Source organism: Culicoides brevitarsis, chromosome 2, assembly GCF_036172545.1.
Source record: "Culicoides brevitarsis isolate CSIRO-B50_1 chromosome 2, AGI_CSIRO_Cbre_v1, whole genome shotgun sequence".
Lineage (NCBI taxonomy): Eukaryota > Metazoa > Arthropoda > Insecta > Diptera > Ceratopogonidae > Culicoides > Culicoides brevitarsis.
In genome coordinates, this window is record NC_087086.1 from 21,196,465 (window position 1) to 21,214,101 (window position 17,637).

The window sequence follows — 17,637 nt, forward strand, 5'->3', positions numbered from 1 at the left end:
TACTCAGATACTAAACTCTGTTAGTATCATCATCTCATCTTTATAGTTACTTTTTTTATATTTATTAAAATCATGACTCTTAGTGTCAGTGCTCGCTAGTAGCTTTTTTTGCATTACTTTGCTACAGGAGTCGTATTATAATAATAATAATCATCATCTCGTACTACCTACCTACCTACAATAACGTACCAAGTAGACGAAGTTTGTGTTATTATAGAAACACCTTTTCACTCGTCATATCTTACCTTGCCTCACACACGTTTTGTGCGTTTGGTGCAAAAATTACGGTCGTGTAAATTCCTAGTCGAGGTGTGTGAGCGCGTAGAACAAGACGAGAAGAAGAAAAAATGGTTTTGCTTGTACGGGAAATGAGTGGCAAAACATGACAAAAGTAATAGGTATATGTATAATGCTGAATATATGTGTGCAAGAGACTTAATGAAATGTAAAAAAAAGAAGATTGAAACCGGTAGATGAGTAAGAATACGCTGAATTGTTGACGAGGCTTTGTTATTATATTATTATACAACAACATTATATATTATATTTTATGAGCTTCTATACGTGTTTTAATTTTATCACTCATTTGTTCTTCTATAAATATTCCACTATTCTCCTCTGTAGAATTTAATATGAATAAACATTTGAAGTTCAAGACTACCAGTAGCTCAACATAATTTTATTTACTTTATTTTTTTGGCAGCATTCACTGTCTCTCTCGGTTAACAAAATATCATCATTTATCATTTGTCTAAATAATTCAAGAAGACATACATGTATAGAAGCTCCACAACAATTGTACACACAAAAAATAATAACAACAATAATAAGATGATAAATAAAATTGCTTATTTATTCTATATATTATAACAGGTACACATTATACGCAACCTAATATTTGCAAATCTGAGCAATTTTCTAATAATAACGCAACATTCATCAAAATCTGTGTTACTTATGTATCGCAAATTGTTGTTTTTTTCGTGTGTATTCCATTCTAATTTATCCTTCATTGACGCATGACGAAGAAAAATACGCTCCAAACTTTCGAAGCAACTTACTAATAATAATAAGGAGAAATATAAAGAGTAAACACATCGTTTGAGTAGGCATTGCTATTCTTCATGTACGCCTACTTGTTTCATCAATTGATTCACATTCCAATCCTCTCTAATATATAGGGCAAATAATAATTTGGGAAGATTTATTATATAATGTTATTTGAATTGTTATGTTTATTTTCGGCTTGATAGAAAAATTTTGCGTAATGCCAGTGAAAAGCATGCGGAGATAAAAAAAAACGAGATTGAATACAAGAAAATGCACCTGTGACTGTAGATACGCAAGTATTCCAACTTTTATCTTATTGTGACAGGTTGAATTAATTCATCTGCCCAAGTTAGTCCTAAATTATAAATTTTAAATTAATAATAAAAAGAAACATTAAATATATAGTACTGAAACTAATTTAATATAATCATGGTTTTGGAGAAATTCGACGTAAATTTTTTTCCACTTTAGATTTGCTCTTGGCATAAATATCATTCAATTTAAATGTGTCATAAACAAAATTCCTGAGATAAGTATATGAAACAAAAAAAAACTGAGAAGTAATGAAATGTTTGTGAATGTACAAAATTTGTTTGGCGTTTCTTTGAACTCAAAGTTTAATATACCAACTTCTTTAAGCAAAAAAAAAATCTAATAAACTTAAATTCAAGGTTTTTATGAAGGTCAGTACAGTAAATTATAATGCAACGTTAAATTTTATTACCCAGAGGAAGAATAAAAATATTAATAAAAAGGCAAGTGAGATTTCAAACAATGTTCTACATTATTTGAGACTTAAAAACATATTTAAATGACAAATGATTTTAGAGTAATTTAATAATTTTGGTTTATAATTAACATTTTTATTTCTTATTTTCAAAATTCATAGTTTCTAAATTATGTTAAAAGAAACAATCAAAATGTACTTAAAATAAAAGAAAATGCACCTGTGACTGTAGATACGCAAGTATTCCAACTTTTATCTTATTGGACAGGTTGAATTAATTCATCAGTTTTTAAATGAAACATTAAATATATAGTACTGAAACTAATTTAATATAATCATGGTTTGGGAGAAATTCGACGTAAATTTTTTTCCTTTAGATAAATATCATTCAATTTAAATGTGTCATAAACAAAATTCCTGAAATTTTGAAAATTTTATGATTTTGTATTTTTTAAAAATTGTTTAACTATAGAGAACTTATGCGACGTCGTATTTTCCTTTTAACCCCCCCTCCCCCTTCGTAAATCCATCGGAAACTCATAAATGTCATAAAAATAAAAATAAAATCATAAAATATTATTTTAATTTTTTATTTAAGTTTTTAATATATTTTAGATATTTTATGAAAATTCTTGTATTAAATTTAAGATATATCACTAAAAAATTCCATTCAATCAATTTATTTATTTTTGGAAAAATCAAGTATAATGAAACAATTTTTAAAATTACACTCACCTTATATTACCTTTAGCACATTGTATAATTTTGAAAACTAAAACTCAGTTTTGAATTACTAATTCTATGTTTTTAATATGAAGAACATCAATAATCATCGGTGGCTATCAAACTTATTGATCGACAAAATATATATAATTCGAGTCCACCTATCCTATTTCAGTTGACAATAACATTTGCAATTATAACAAGAGTAAATAAATCTACGTGTACTAAAGCATTTTAATATTTTAACATATTTTTTGTCGAATTGTTAACTTTCCTATACGGTTTCCCACTCGGAAATACATGTCTATGCACTTAAATCTAAAATAAATAGATTTGAAACAACATTTAACACGTAGAATAGGTAATAAATTTTTTTCATGTGTGCACTTTATCTACAGATTATTTTTCACTATTTATGTTGGTTTTTCTTGTTTTTTTTTTGTTGTAAATTATTGTCGAATGCTTTTAATTTCATCCGAACAGATTTTTGTGCGTGACTGATTTTCAATTGAAAAATATGTGTATGTTTCGAAAGCTTTTTTGAAATCTCGCACTTTTCAAATATTTTATCACACAATGTATGCCAAACTTTAATTTGATTGGAATTGTGGGTCAAACAGATGTCGTCATTTGCTCAACCACATGTACTTGTGGTCGAATATTAGCCTGCTGTTGTTGTTGCTGCCAATAATTGCTTCCATTTATCCATTGACAATACTGTTGTTGTGCTCCCTTATTGTTGTACAAGCTACTGTAATCGAAATGATGACCGTTGCCTAAGCCCTCGGGCACACTTCGACTACGTGCATGCAAAGTGCCGTTAGTTTGGTAATAGGTAAATGGATAGAATGTTTGGTGGTGTTGCAGTTGTTGTTGTTGTTGTTGGTGTTGACGATGCAGTTCGCACCTAAAAGTGTCAAGTTTGTGCATGGAAGACAAATTATTCGGAAAAAGAAAAATTACGCCAAAAATTTGATTATCTACCTTGAATATCTTCGATCAATCGTATTACACGCACTTTGTGAGCCGTGGCACGATGCTGGCTGATAATTCAATTCGTTGGCATTCATCATTGCATGTGGTGTCTGGAATGCAAACGAATAGCTTTTTTGCAAGCGCCCAGGTCTGCCACATCCATCATTGTACATCATCGGCTGTTGTTGTTGCTGCAGGTAGTATCCTTGTTGATATGCATTGGCAGGATATGGAGAACTCGTTGGCCAATTTTGACGTCTACGATTGAGAGAATAGCTACGTGAGAGTCCGTGCGGACATGTATCGGTAGTGGTGGTGGCAGTGGAAGGTTGTGTACATCGCGACATAATCGATCCGTTTGTCGAATATTTGGAGACATTTTTACGTTCCTCTAGATGTCCGATGAAAAACATCAAAATACCAGAAATCAGAGCGAATGCGGAACAAATGTAATAACCGGCGCGACCGTATTTGTGTGATGCTTCATTTAGATAAGCAGTTAGAGGAACTCCTATTACTACTGGCAGTGATTCAGCTCCCTTTATAAAACCTTTGATGTTTTTTTTGTTGTAAATGTAAAAAACAAATATTGTTTTCATAATTTTTTTTTGTCATAAGTTTCAACTTACCCCATGCTTTGGTAAAATGCTTGCCGCGTATTCGTTCTAACGCTAACATTTTCAACGAATATTTATAGCCGCCAAGACTAAGGCCGTAGCTCCAAGCGACTAAACAAAAGTAATGGTGCTCGGAGATGCCAGATAAAAATAACATCGAGACCGCTGATAAAATAACACAGCCCTGAAATATTTTTCAAGCAAATGTTAGTTTGATTGTATACCATTCAGGAGTAATGATTTTTTGATTTTTCCTCCCTTTTTTGTTTATTATTAATTGAAAATTTTGCAATAATTGTCAAAAAGTTCCGAAATATGTTCATAAAAAAAATATTTTATTGAAAGTTTTCAACAAACTCACCTGACAAACATATTGACGAGAGATACGTATTTTTTTATAATTTATAAATTGGCATGTTTTATTTATTGCAGATCCACCTGCCACTATGCCAATGGCAATCGATAGACCGATAAATGTTTGGATTAGCACTAAATCTTGCATATCATATCCTTCCTGATAGCCGTGCAACGACTGTATTTGTGGGAAACATAAGAGTTAAAGCAAACATCATATTTTATTGCAAGCGAAGCAAATAAAGTAACAAAGAATATAAATGGCCATAAGTCATAACGAATTGTCGATTCCCATTTGAATCAGTTTATAAAACAAAGACGTTATGATACTTGAAGGGATAACAAAGTAAACAAAATAAATTATATCTGATTTGAAAATAAATAAAAAAAAACATATCTTTGATCATCGCACCAAATCTTACCATAAAAAATATCGGTGTATAAATTCCGTAAGCTGCCATTGCCGCTGACAGAGACATCATTTGCACAGATGTTGATTTTAGTGGTGAAAAATCCATAAAAGGTGGCTTCGGTGTTCGAATGTGAGTTTTCTTTTCCTTCACCTGCGGGAAAAGAAAACGACAAGTTATATGATTTCAACGACAATTGAACGAGTTCTTCTTCGACAAGTGTAAGAACGATCAATAACGCAAAAAAATATGAAAATTTTCTCCGAACTCGTACGTTTTGAATATTTAAAGTTTTAAAAGTTCAATAATAAGACACACACTAAGAGCATTCATAATTTAAATCGATTTCAAAAAGTTTTTGTCGCATATTGTTCCAGTAGTACTTTGTGTGTATGTGGAAAACAATCAAAACGAAATCTTCTCTCCGCCTATCTCGACAAATGTTCGGAATTTTATTATTATTATTATATAATGCAATCACATCAACAATATTCAATGACTGGAAAATAACATTTGGTCTTGTAATTGATATTGGTATCAGATTGAATGGCTATTCCACTGCTGTTGCTGACTTTAATACGGCGTCATTCGTATCTTTTTCATTTTAGTTTAGTTTAGAGAACGATTTTTATGGCACGTTGTCTCCTTTTATTTTATTTCGCAGGCACTCATTGAATGCGAAAAGATTGCTTAACGTTCAACTGCATGTTCTGGAGAAATCAATTGTTCCGTTTCGCATTCTTTTGGGTTTATCTTCATCTTCGCTCGCTGTCTTACACTTGTGTCACGCTGTGTCATCGCATACCTTTTTCCTTTGATTTTTCAAATGTTGAATCGCTCTGCGTTGCGGATGATACAACGATGCTGGTCGATAAAGCAAGCCCATGAAAAAACTCATCGAAACGAGCACCGTGACAGATTGCAAACCCAATCGCCATCCCATTTTTCTGCAAAACAAAAAATGAAAGAAATTTGAAAAGAGACAATTTATTTTGAGTTTCAATGCAATCAAACGCTAATTTGTATCAATTATTCATTGAAAATTTTAAATGGTTTCAGCATGAAAGTTATCGAAGTCTTTCCTGTAATTTATTTTCTTTTGATCTTGTAGAATTTTAAAAACCACTTTCTAATATAAATGAGAGAGAGAGAGAAATTTTGTGTAATGAATCGCGTATTTTAAACAAAAAATAAAATTTTTGAAGTATTTGTTGATGTCGTTCACAAATATTTTTCGAATATTTTACAAGAGAAATAACATAATTTATTTCTTTTAATGTTTTGCAATTTACTCTTCACTGAGTAACTTTTTGAAATTTTTTATTCAATTTTTCATTTTAATCTTGCATAATGAATGATAAAAATGCATAAAAGTAAAGTTAATAATAATAAGAGAAGGAGGTAGAAAAATGTTGTGTGCATGTAAGTTGTTTTAAAAAATATAACGTAAAATAAGATCAGGTGCACGAGCAATTTTTCTGTCTTTACCTTTTGTGTTTATTTTTCCATAATTATTTTTTTTATACAAAACCCTTTTTTATTTAATGGAAAATGCAAGGTGAATGAATAAACACTTAAAGAAAGTCTTCAGCAACAGATTAAAACACGTTATAGACACAAAAACGCACTTTAAAAGCGTCATTTTTCAAGTATAATACATTAAAATGCACTAAAAGTTTTATTACAAATTAATTATAATAATTACCATAAAGAAAATGGCTTTGAATTATTACGTCACTCTTCTTAATTTTAATTATATTTAACTGCATTTCGTAGATATCACAAAAAATGTTTATAAAAAGGTTAATTATATATACTAGGGTGATACAATTGTCGGAAATATTTTGGATTTCATGGACCTCTCATAAATATTAGAAAGGATGAAAAAAAAATTTTTAATAGAATTTTTTAAAATTTTATATATTCTGTTCATCAGTTTTTTTAATTTTAAAAATTAAACATTTTTTTCTCAAAATTTAAGGAAGTAACTAAATATATTGTAGACCTGACTTTGAGAGAAGTTTTAATTTAGTATTATTATTTTTTTTAAAACAGTCAAAAAATTTGAAAAATTTTCTTGGTTTTCAGTACTCGATAATCGGATTCATTCAGAATAATTAAGGAGGATACCCCAAACATTTTTGACAATTGAAACACCCTAAGACAAAATGTTTTAAACGTTTTAATTAAAATATATTGCAAAACAAAAGAAAACATATCCATTTGCATAGCTACGGAAATTTCGTTCGTGCTCTTAAGAGATAAAACATCTTTTCCTAATTGATTTTCTTTTAAGTTTGTCTTAACTCTCTACGTATACTCGCTCACACTCTCTCATTTGTTTAATGAATGAATGATGATTGTGATCTAATCTAGATAAATTTTCTTGAATCGTACATTATTGGCCTAGATAATACGTTTTAATGAATACTTCATTAGTTTTTGCTCATGTTCAAATATTGTTGCTCGTGTCTACGGAGGGGTGAAGTGGTTTTTACTAAAGATACAGAGTATAATAAATTGAACAAGATAATATTCAATAATCTAATTATCAATGGTTCCTTTTTTGCCACCCACGTACACACGAGAATTGGCGTAAAAAGGAGGCCAATAATGTTAATATTGGCGATTTTTCTCTCTCCTCTCCTTCGTCGTCGTCGTCATTATTCGTTTTAGTAATATTTCACTGTTATAATTTGCTCGAAATCGACAAAAAATTAGCATTTAAATATTTAAATAAAATGTAATTACCCGACACCCTCTTTCAGAATGACGGAAAAAAGAGCTACGCCAACACCTTCGCCACTCATGGTAATCATTTCCACGAATTGTCGCCTTCTTTTGAAATAATGGCCAATCATAACAGAGGATGATTCTCGTACCAAAGACGCACCAAATCCAACAATGATGCCTGTGTAGGAAAGTTTCAGATCAATAAAATTGTAATTAAAAATTTGGAAGAATATAAAAAAGTAATAAAACGAGAAAAATAATCCTTGAATTAGAAATCTAGATGTTTTCTTAAATTAACTTTTAGCTTTAATTCGATTTGCGAGACAGATCATCATTTTATAATATACTTTTGAGGCGACTAAATTTAATTATTTGATTTTTTGTCGCATCAGGATATTGATGTTAATAAATATTATTTAATTTATTTTATGCTATATTTTAACGTTTTTGACCGTAAACCGACGATTGTTTATATTAAATTATTTTTTGTTTACTTGATATAAATTTTTTTAGTTAAAAGTAAATGAATTTTTTGAGAATCGATTTGAGTCACGTGACTTTAATTTAATTATAGTTTTTTTTTGATTTAATTTTTTTTAAATATGATTTGAACTTGAATTTTTAAAGTTAACAGTAAAATTCAATTTTATTTTAGTTCTTATTCCTGAATTTGTTCGTTAAAATTAAAGGAAGGATACAAAAAATTCAAAGAATTAAGTTTAGTCGCCTTAGTGAATAAATAATATGAGAGAAAATTTTGTTTTCGAGTTTAGGTCACAAAACAAATAAAAAGTATATTTTCCCTTTCAATATCTATAATAGGTAGAGTGGAAAATTGACCTTGAGTACAACTATCTTTATTATTATGTTTTCGTTCATGAACTTTTTATTACACTTTTTTTCCTTATCTCAATGCATTATGATTAAATGAAAACACAAAAAAAGTTTTATAGTTTACCATAACTGAAAGCTATTTGATGCAGTTGTGTTGCGAACGATGTAAATAAAATGCCAAGAGCTAGCACAAGGCCCCCTAAAACGGCAGTTAAACGTGTCGATTTACGACGACAAAAGGCCACAACAATCGAACCTATAAAACGGGAGAAAAATAAGAGATAAAAAAGAGCAATATTCGAAAGACATCATGTGTGTTAAATCAATTTTACTTGTAAATAATGATGTTGCCCAACTGGCGGCTCCTAGCCAACCTGCAATGAGAAAAACAGAGAAATATTACACATTTATTACATGGCAATGGTAGGTTTGCGGGCAGAAAAAAAAATGATTTTGTTTTGACAACAAACAATCCTAGTGAAAAAAAATTTTTTTGAAAAAATTTTGATTTTCGACCAAAAATTCGAAAATTGCTTGAAAATCATGAAAATCGCCAAAAATCGAAGTTGAGGCGAAATTTTTTGAAAAAAATTTTTTTCACTAGAATTGTTTGTTGTCTCGAGTAGATCATTTTTCGCCAAGAAACATATGCCCGCAAACCTACCATTGCTTCAGGAAAATGTGTGTATCAAAATTTTCATGTTGCCCAACTGGCGGCTCCTAGCCAACCTGCAATGAGAAAAACAGAGAAATATTACAGTACATTTATTACATGGGAGAAAAGTAAAAATGTCATGGTATCCAAAACAACTATAACAACAACACGTTTATTGTTACAGGAAAATTACGTTCGCATGGATGGTTAAGTTTTAGTTATTATTATTCTACATATCGCTCTTCGTCGTCGACGTCGTTGTCTAGGTCTGAGAAAGTTACGAGAAAAAAATGCACAGGAAATGCATGGCAGCGAAACGTATTCAGCAATGTCATTTTATGGTTGCATTAATCTAACCCAATTTCCAGTTTGTTTTTGTCTCCTATTTTATTATTGTTTTTGTAACAAAGTAGACAAGGCTTTTGCAGACAAATCTAATCCAGAAAGAAACTAATTCAACTTGCAAGTATCCCTTGAAAAAGTTTTCCTCATACATGAAATATTTTTTTCCGCTCAAATAAATAAAAATCTTTCATTTTTATGTTTTTTTTATCGTAAATGCTTTGTACGAAAAACAAATACGAGTAGGAAGAAATGGGACTTTTACAGAATTTAGAAGGAAAGAAAATAGGAAATCTACTGACGCACAAAGACTTATTTTTTCTTTTAGACTTTTATCTTCTTAGTTAAATATTTCCTGTCCTTCTTTGCCCGTTTTGAAACCCTTTTATACTTTTGTCTCTCTAGTACTTTGTTGTCAATCAATTCACGAATATTTTTTGTCCGTATTAAATTACGACAATGTGAATGCGTAGGATTATTATTTATTCTTTTTGTGAAACTCTTCATATCAAAACCTTCCAGCAGCTTTAATTTTTTTTTTCTTTCTTTTTTTATCATTTTTTTTTTTTTGTAAAAAAAAGTTTTGTGTTTTGGATGAGGTTCAAATTCGTCTTTGTTACACATATAACATTAGAACGAATTACCCCGTTGAGGCAACATTTATTATTAATCAGGGACAAAAAAAAATATGAGTTAAAAATTGCGTTTTATGTATTATTATAAATATTTTTCATATTAAAAAAATCGATAAAAATTAAAATTTTAACTCAAAAATTAACTTACGGAGTTATTAACTTTTTCAAAAATCTTAAGACTATTACACCCAGCGTTTTATGTATTATTATAAATATTTTTCATATTAAAAAAATCGATAAAAATTAAAATTTTAACTACAATGACTAAAAGATCAAAAATTGTAGGTAGGTATTTAAAAAAATTTCAAAAATTATCTTACAGAATTTTTTAACTTTTTTAAAAATATTAAAATTATTAGTTTAAATATACTAATGGGACAAATATGTAAAATGCCTCAAAAAACTCAAATTTTCACTTTATTAAATTCTATTGTATTCAAGCCTTATAAACAAAATTCAAAAATATTTTTTACGTCCCTGTTTAAAAACCATGAAAATGACACAGTTAAAGTTATATAGAACATATTCTCACGGGTTTCAATGTATGAACAAATTTCAATAGAAAACGACACTACTTGAAAAGTTCTCGAAGTATAAAACTTCTTCGATCGAAGTAAATTTAAATGGATAGCTAGAGCACATCACCAGTATAGTGTAATGTAATCCTTTCATAGAGATTGTAAACAAAGATAGTAATATTCTTAATTAATAATTTGCCACAGGTCGGAGTTCAACTTCTAACTGTAAATTCCTCATTAAATTAATGTTATAATTTATTTTCACTTTTATCATTGGCTCAACGTGACATTTTTAAGCGGCTTATAATAATTTATAGGTCGACAAAAGTAAATGCTACGTATCTCGTGCCGTTTGTCGTTGGTAATTCCTCATAGTCGTGTGTGAGTTTTCCCGGATGCATCACCAAATATCCTTTTTTCGTATCAGTAACGGAACAATTATAGCGTAAAAATCGTTCGCCGCCTCCTTCGAAATCGGTATCACCATCATTCAGGGCAATGCTGAATGTGTACATTGATGGATGCTTAATATTTGATTCTGCTTGGTTGTCTGTGGCGTTATTGTAACGAGCGACAAATTGCACATCAGCCTTGGGAGTCTACATGTACGTTTAAATTACGTTAAAAAAGTTACAAGAATCACAATAAAAAAAATGAATAAATCATAGATGATAAATTCAAACTTACACTTTTTATATTATTGTATTGGAAGACAATTTTTTGCAATTCTTGTACGTAACTCGTTACAAAATATGACCATTCATCATGTAATTCGACTTGACTCATGAAAGTGTATCGACGACTTTTATGGCTGTTTTTGTCGCCCACAAGTCTAGATCTTTCTTCAGTTATATCATTTTCATCATTACTCCATAGGTCATCACTTTCAACGATATCCACCAAGTCATCGCAAAAACGGTCAGTCACCATACGGAATCGATAGACATCCGCGCAGGGCTGTTCTGGTTTCAATTTGCCGGATAAGTATTTCCAATAGTCTTCGTGAATGTACTCTTTTTGCCAGTCCAAGCGATTTTTGGAGATTTGATAAAACTCTAAAAGATGAAGTGGTATTGTTTGAAGCGAAGTATCGTCATTTCTTTCCGCCCGAACCAAATGTCCGAAATCGTAAAGGTTATTCACGTAAATATAAATGTTCTGAAAAAAATACAAAATTCTCTCTTGGGTAATTACAAAATTGTCTGAAAACTTACTTTTTTCCTCAAATTATTACAGAAAACCATATCTGTTTGTGACATGAAATCCAAACCCAAGTTGTACCAATTTCCAGTGAATTGGTAACTTAAATCGTCGAATACGGAGGAGTGAATCAAGTAGGCGTTCATGACAAAGGGCACACAGAACACACCTCGCGTCTTTTGTGCTGTTATTTGCAGGTAGTCAAACGATCTTTCGTAAAATCCTTTTTCCAAATCCATGGTTCCCCAAAAATTAGTCCAATTTTCGTCAGGTCTTTTCAATTTTGGACTCACTACTTTGCGTTCCTTTCGCGTCTCCAAAAGTAATTTTAACGTTTCTTTGTTGTCCAAATGAGCAAATGTCTCAATCACGAACAAAAAATCGTCGAAATTGATTTTCGCGGACTCGACTCCCTTTTCAAATAACGTGGATTTGTCACATTTGTACGGCGTGTAAAAATAATGAAAGTCGCGATAATCGCCTTGAAAAGCTTTGTGAAATTCGACAAAGGCGTCATTATGTTCTGCTACACAATTAAAGATGAAAACTCGAAGTTTTTTCTTCGGGTAGTTCTGATCGGCAAGTTTTTGTAAAAAGTTTACTAGAAATGTTGTTTTTGTAAAGGAATACACTGCAACGGTGATGTAAGGGTAGTCGGTCGTAATATTTGTTTTCTGACATCGGAGACAAGTCGTAAAATTTCTTCCGCCATTTAAATAATCATTAAAGCGATTTACATTGACTGAATTGGCGCCTTTACTGATTAAAATGCTCGGTTGTGTTCTTGAGATACTGTGTATGGCTTCGTAAGAATCGTTTGTATCATTGTATGTCAACACCAAAGGATCATTTGTTTCAGTCCAAGTGTAAAAAATATCAGAATTCGTGTCGATTCCATAGTTTTTTCCCTGCTTTGCATCTTGGATGTACGAGTAAGTGTAATGTAATTGATCTTCAAAGTCGTTGTTTTCCTTCGTCAAATTATATAAACTGTCAGCATAACCGCAGATGCCAGCTGAAGAAAGAAATCTCGCTGTACCCGTTGTCTTGAAAAAGTGCGATAAGGAGGGATCTGGTTCGCATTCCGTGTCTCCTGAGAATAAAACCCGCAATCCGGTCTTGTTGAATTTCGTCACAATTGTGTCGAGGTTTTCGATGATCAACGCATGCTCAGGTGATTCGAGATAGAGGACAACTTGCTCCGATGATTCTTTGTACGGTTCAAGGGCATTATTCAGCACTTTGTAATTTTGTAGAAAATTATCCTTCAAGAGATGTAGCTGGATTCCATTATATTCTGCGGCTTCTTGTAACCTGGATAGTGGATCACCTTTACAATTTTCTTTGGCACTCACAAACACCAATAATTTGTCATCAACCGCAGCGGTATCCAGCACCAAAGACACCAAGATAAAAACCAAAGGTAGAAAAGATACGATCTTTTGGACCATTTTTAATTAAATTCTAAAAGTAGCTGACGTTAAAAGCAGCACTGAGATTGCCTGCGCTTTGTAGCGGTACTTTTATATGGAAATTTATATACTTTGATGTTTGTTTAAATTATTTCAGAAACAAACAAAAGCAAGACATTGACCCTCGTTGTATTATGTTTGTAAATAAGTAACCCTTAATGCAAAACATGACGTACCAATTTTCACGACAAAAATTATCGAATTAATTAAACACACCGAGCGGCTTATCGTTATCCACGGGCTCAAAAATATCTTATTACGTTATTAGTGTAAAGGTTTGTATCACGAAATTTCCCCAAGGATTCTATTTATTTTTCATATTAGAAAACAACCAACATCTTTTTTTTTTGTTTACGTCTTCGTTACCTTTTTGACGTTTTTTTTTGGGATAATGAAGGACACTGGTGTTCTCGAAGATTTGTTACCTGTTCTTACATTTTGCAACTTTGTCTGTTCTCTCACATTTTATTTATATTTTTCGAGACTTTCTCAATGAAGTGCACACATTTTAATATGAATTCGAATGGCAAGCTTTGCATGAATATTTTTACATACAACTTTGCCCAAGAGACCATTTTTAACTTTATAATACTGCAAAAACATATATATCTGTCTTAAAACAAAAACTCAAGCCATTCACTAAAAACAGACAATTGATTTTAAAAAATATATACCAGTGTAAAGTTATTTCGATATTTGTATTCTTAAGGCCATAAGAAGATGTACAATGATATCGAAGTAACAGATGGTAGAAAAATTTATTTTAAAAGGTCTATCCGAGATTTTTCAATTTAATAAAATTTTCACTAAAAAGTACATTTTCACTTAGTTATTTTGAATCAAAAGCTAAAAACCTTTTACCAAGAATTTACTGAGAATTGTCAAAATGTCAAGATATCAACAATAAAATTAGCAGGTTTTGTAGGAAATTTAATTTAAAGTGACAAGATCATTCTAAAGTGACCTTGTTGGGCGTTTTAATGACTAATAACGATTATACAAGTTTATTTTTAATTTTCAGAGTGGTAACTTTTGACATTTTGACATAATTCTTCATTTAGCTAAAATTTACCTGATAAAAAAATAAACATCAAACAAATATTTTGAAAAGTTTTGTTAAACTTTTTTAAATCTCTAAGCTCGCCCCTTGAAATTCAATTAAGTATATAATTTAAAAATACGAAAAAGAATTCATACAAAAATATTTTTGTCGATTGATGTAACTTTTTATATAATAATGAAAAATAAAAGATAATCGCTTTTCGACCACATTTTATGTACATTTCAAAGAAAATGTTGCTAATCCATTATTTGTTTCTTCAAAATATATTTTTCACATTTTTCTATCTCCTTTTCTCAACTTTTAAAAAGCCGAATCATTGTGAGTTCAAGCGCGTCAAAGCTACTTATTAAAGCAACAAAGATTTTTTTTATTATTTATCTCTTTCAACAAAAGAAATACTGATAAAGATTTATTATGTACACACAAAAAGCACCAAAAAACTTTTCAAAATATAAAATGTATATGATTAATAATAAAATCTTTTACATATTTTATCATTTTTATTACTGCCAGAGAAAAATATATGAATCATGTCATGCGAAATTTTTCGCATTCATGATTTAATTTTCATGTCAGTAGGTAAGTGAAATTTTTTTTGTGTTCATCCTCGTGTTATTTAATTTATTGTGTGACTTGATTGAACAAGGAACGTGTCAGATTATGTGAAGAGTTGATGCTCAAAGACGAAAATGTATTTTCGTACAAACGAAGTTCAAGATGAAACTCTAGAGAATTTACCTATTCCAATGAAACATATAATGTTTCAAGTGGAGACGACTGGTGATTGTACGGAGATACACTTTTTGATACACGAAACTTTTGACAGGAACGTACTTTAAATGGCATAATCTGCACTTCAGGTGTGTATGATGTGCACCACGAAATAATAACAATTAATGTAAATTTATGATTATTTGCTTAGTCACTTCAAAACATTATATATAACTTTTGCTAATGCAAACATTGTCGGTAAGACAAAACAAATAGAAAGTTTACCAACATTAGTTATCTTTATTTTGAACAAGATTTATGTTTTTCGTTGTTATCATGGCATTGTTATTCCGGGCGTAAGCTATGATGGAAATGACTGTCAAACGAATAATCTCGTAAGAAGGGAAAATTTCGTAATTAAGTGACAACTGTGACTATCTTGTTTCCTCACTTCTCTTATAATGATATTTTCATACAACTTTGCAACAAGTAGACAGAATAAACAATGATCCAAAAACAGTTGTAACCAAACAATTATTATTATATTACAGTATACGTCAGAAATTTCCTGTTTCAGACATGCTGCAGAAATTATCATCAGTGACACTGTTTAGTTCTTATTGCAACGAAAGTATATAAATTTTCAGAATAATATTGTCACCAATGTGCACAGCTGTAATTTGATCATGTGTTTAGTTAATAATAATAAACAGTCAAAACTGAGACGTGGAAAATCATATTTTTGGTTTTTCTAAAGCAACAAACAATATTAGTTTTTAAAAATTTCATGACCTACGATTTTTGGTAAATTTTTTAGATTTTTAATAAAAATTTTTGAAAAATTTAAGGATTGTTTGTCGTTTACCTGCAAACCTAAAGTTACTCAAGAACAAAAAATTATTTTTAACGTTAGAAATACTCATAAAAGTTGGTTAATAACTTTAAAATTTAAAAGAAGAAATAAATTATAGAATAAAAAATATTTGTATCATTATTTATTACAAGGAAAAAAATTTTTTGCCTATCAAGACTGCCATAAATAATAAAAATTGACTTTTGCACAAGCTATTTCGAGTAGCATATTTAGGAATTTTAATGATATAAATCTTCAAATTAGATTGGAAATTTATCTTTTTCCTGATTTTTTAAACTTTTCTTCTCTCTCTACAAATCATCAAAAGTTTCGACAAAACGTGAGTAAAAAATAATACTTTTACGACGATGTAGTTTTGAGTAATGGCAGTCATTTTCCGAAAGTAGTAGTATTAAAATTTGAATGTGTATGAAAGCTTTTGCATAATCCTCATGAATGTCTCTTTCTATATACCCGAAAAAAAAGTTAGATAAGCACAAGAAGCAGAGATAATCTAAAGTGAAAACCTACGTCGTTGCCTGTATTTTGGATGCAAAAAATTCTTGTTTGTTTGTTTTTTTCTTCTTTACTCCACATTCACTTAGATGATAGTTTTACGGTCTCTCAAATGTAATATTTTTACTCGTTCCTCGTGTTTCAATGAAAAAAATAAAAGTTGTAGTAAAACGTGTGTTTCCTTGTGCGAATATTGAAAATATTTGAGCGTAAATGCATGCAGCATAAGGAAAAAAAGATATAAAAAAGCGAAAGAATATTTATATAGAATATGATAAGTAATGCCGTCATGACATAAAATATTTTTAATCATATATTTTAATTAAAAATGAGAACGTGGCTGCGAAGTTTTCTGTTGAATATTAAAAATTCTTTCAACGTGTAACAAAAAAAAGTCGTTTTTATTGATTCGATGCGTGCGAAATTTTCCATTATTCCGAACGTTTTTTCCATTAGAGTTGGATTATGGTCATTGCGCGACATGATTGATGTATTTTGTTAACAAAGGAAATCCCAGAAACAAACTCTGGATATTGTTGCACTAAAAAGCGAACAATTTAATCACTCAATCACTAATTTATACACTAACGACCACATCGTGTTGCACATTTAACGAAAGATAGTGTTTCTCTCTCGATGCCACTGGTATTGTTTTGCCGTGTTGGTCGCATGCTTCATGCAAATATTTAAAAATGTAAATCTACAGTGCGAAATGGACCAGATGGGCTGAAAACGGTGCATCGTTACAACTTCTGTCAATTGCTAGAATTTAAAATGGATTTTTTCAACATTATTGGTTTTTGTTCAGGTGAGGAAAATAACACATTCGAACAATGGACGCGATTGCGAAAAATAAATTTTGCGTTTTTTGCTTCAAAATGATTTTATGGTCGTGATTTTCTATAGTTTTGTTTGAGACTACCAGTTCATAAAGTTGTCGTAAACAAGAATAACTTACTAGAACTTTCCGTTGCATTGCAAGAGTCAATTCAAACAATGGGAGTAACAAATTTATGAAGAGAATAAAGTTACATGATGATTCAATTGTCACGACTAATCTACGCTAACTATCAAAACAAAAATTAAAACTTACAAACACTTTCAAACTTTCTTATCAAGTGTTTCTAATTATCCTCTTTTCGTCAAGTTTCTTTCGTTATTTCCTTCTTCATACAATTTTTTTTTTCTTGTTACGCATTTTCCTCGCCAAATGATAAATGAACTTAATTAAAGTAATATTGTTATGTTA

At 30.3% G+C, this 17,637-nt stretch overlaps 1 protein-coding gene across 1 annotated transcript in view; it reads right to left on the reverse strand.

The window, feature by feature from the left end:
- Window positions 1-2,664: 2,664 nt before the first annotated feature.
- Window positions 2,665-17,637, reverse strand: part of LOC134832336 (uncharacterized) — a 34,130-nt gene continuing 19,157 nt past the window's right edge. The window contains exons 5-13 of the mRNA XM_063846325.1: window positions 8,756-8,797; window positions 8,548-8,679; window positions 7,608-7,767; window positions 5,662-5,803; window positions 4,869-5,009; window positions 4,454-4,624; window positions 4,105-4,276; window positions 3,485-4,025; window positions 2,665-3,407 (exon numbers count right to left, since the gene is read on the reverse strand). Coding sequence (XP_063702395.1) covers window positions 3,113-3,407; window positions 3,485-4,025; window positions 4,105-4,276; window positions 4,454-4,624; window positions 4,869-5,009; window positions 5,662-5,803; window positions 7,608-7,767; window positions 8,548-8,679; window positions 8,756-8,797 — 1,796 coding nt within the window. The 3' untranslated portion in view covers window positions 2,665-3,112. The remainder of the gene's footprint in view (window positions 3,408-3,484; window positions 4,026-4,104; window positions 4,277-4,453; window positions 4,625-4,868; window positions 5,010-5,661; window positions 5,804-7,607; window positions 7,768-8,547; window positions 8,680-8,755; window positions 8,798-17,637) is intronic.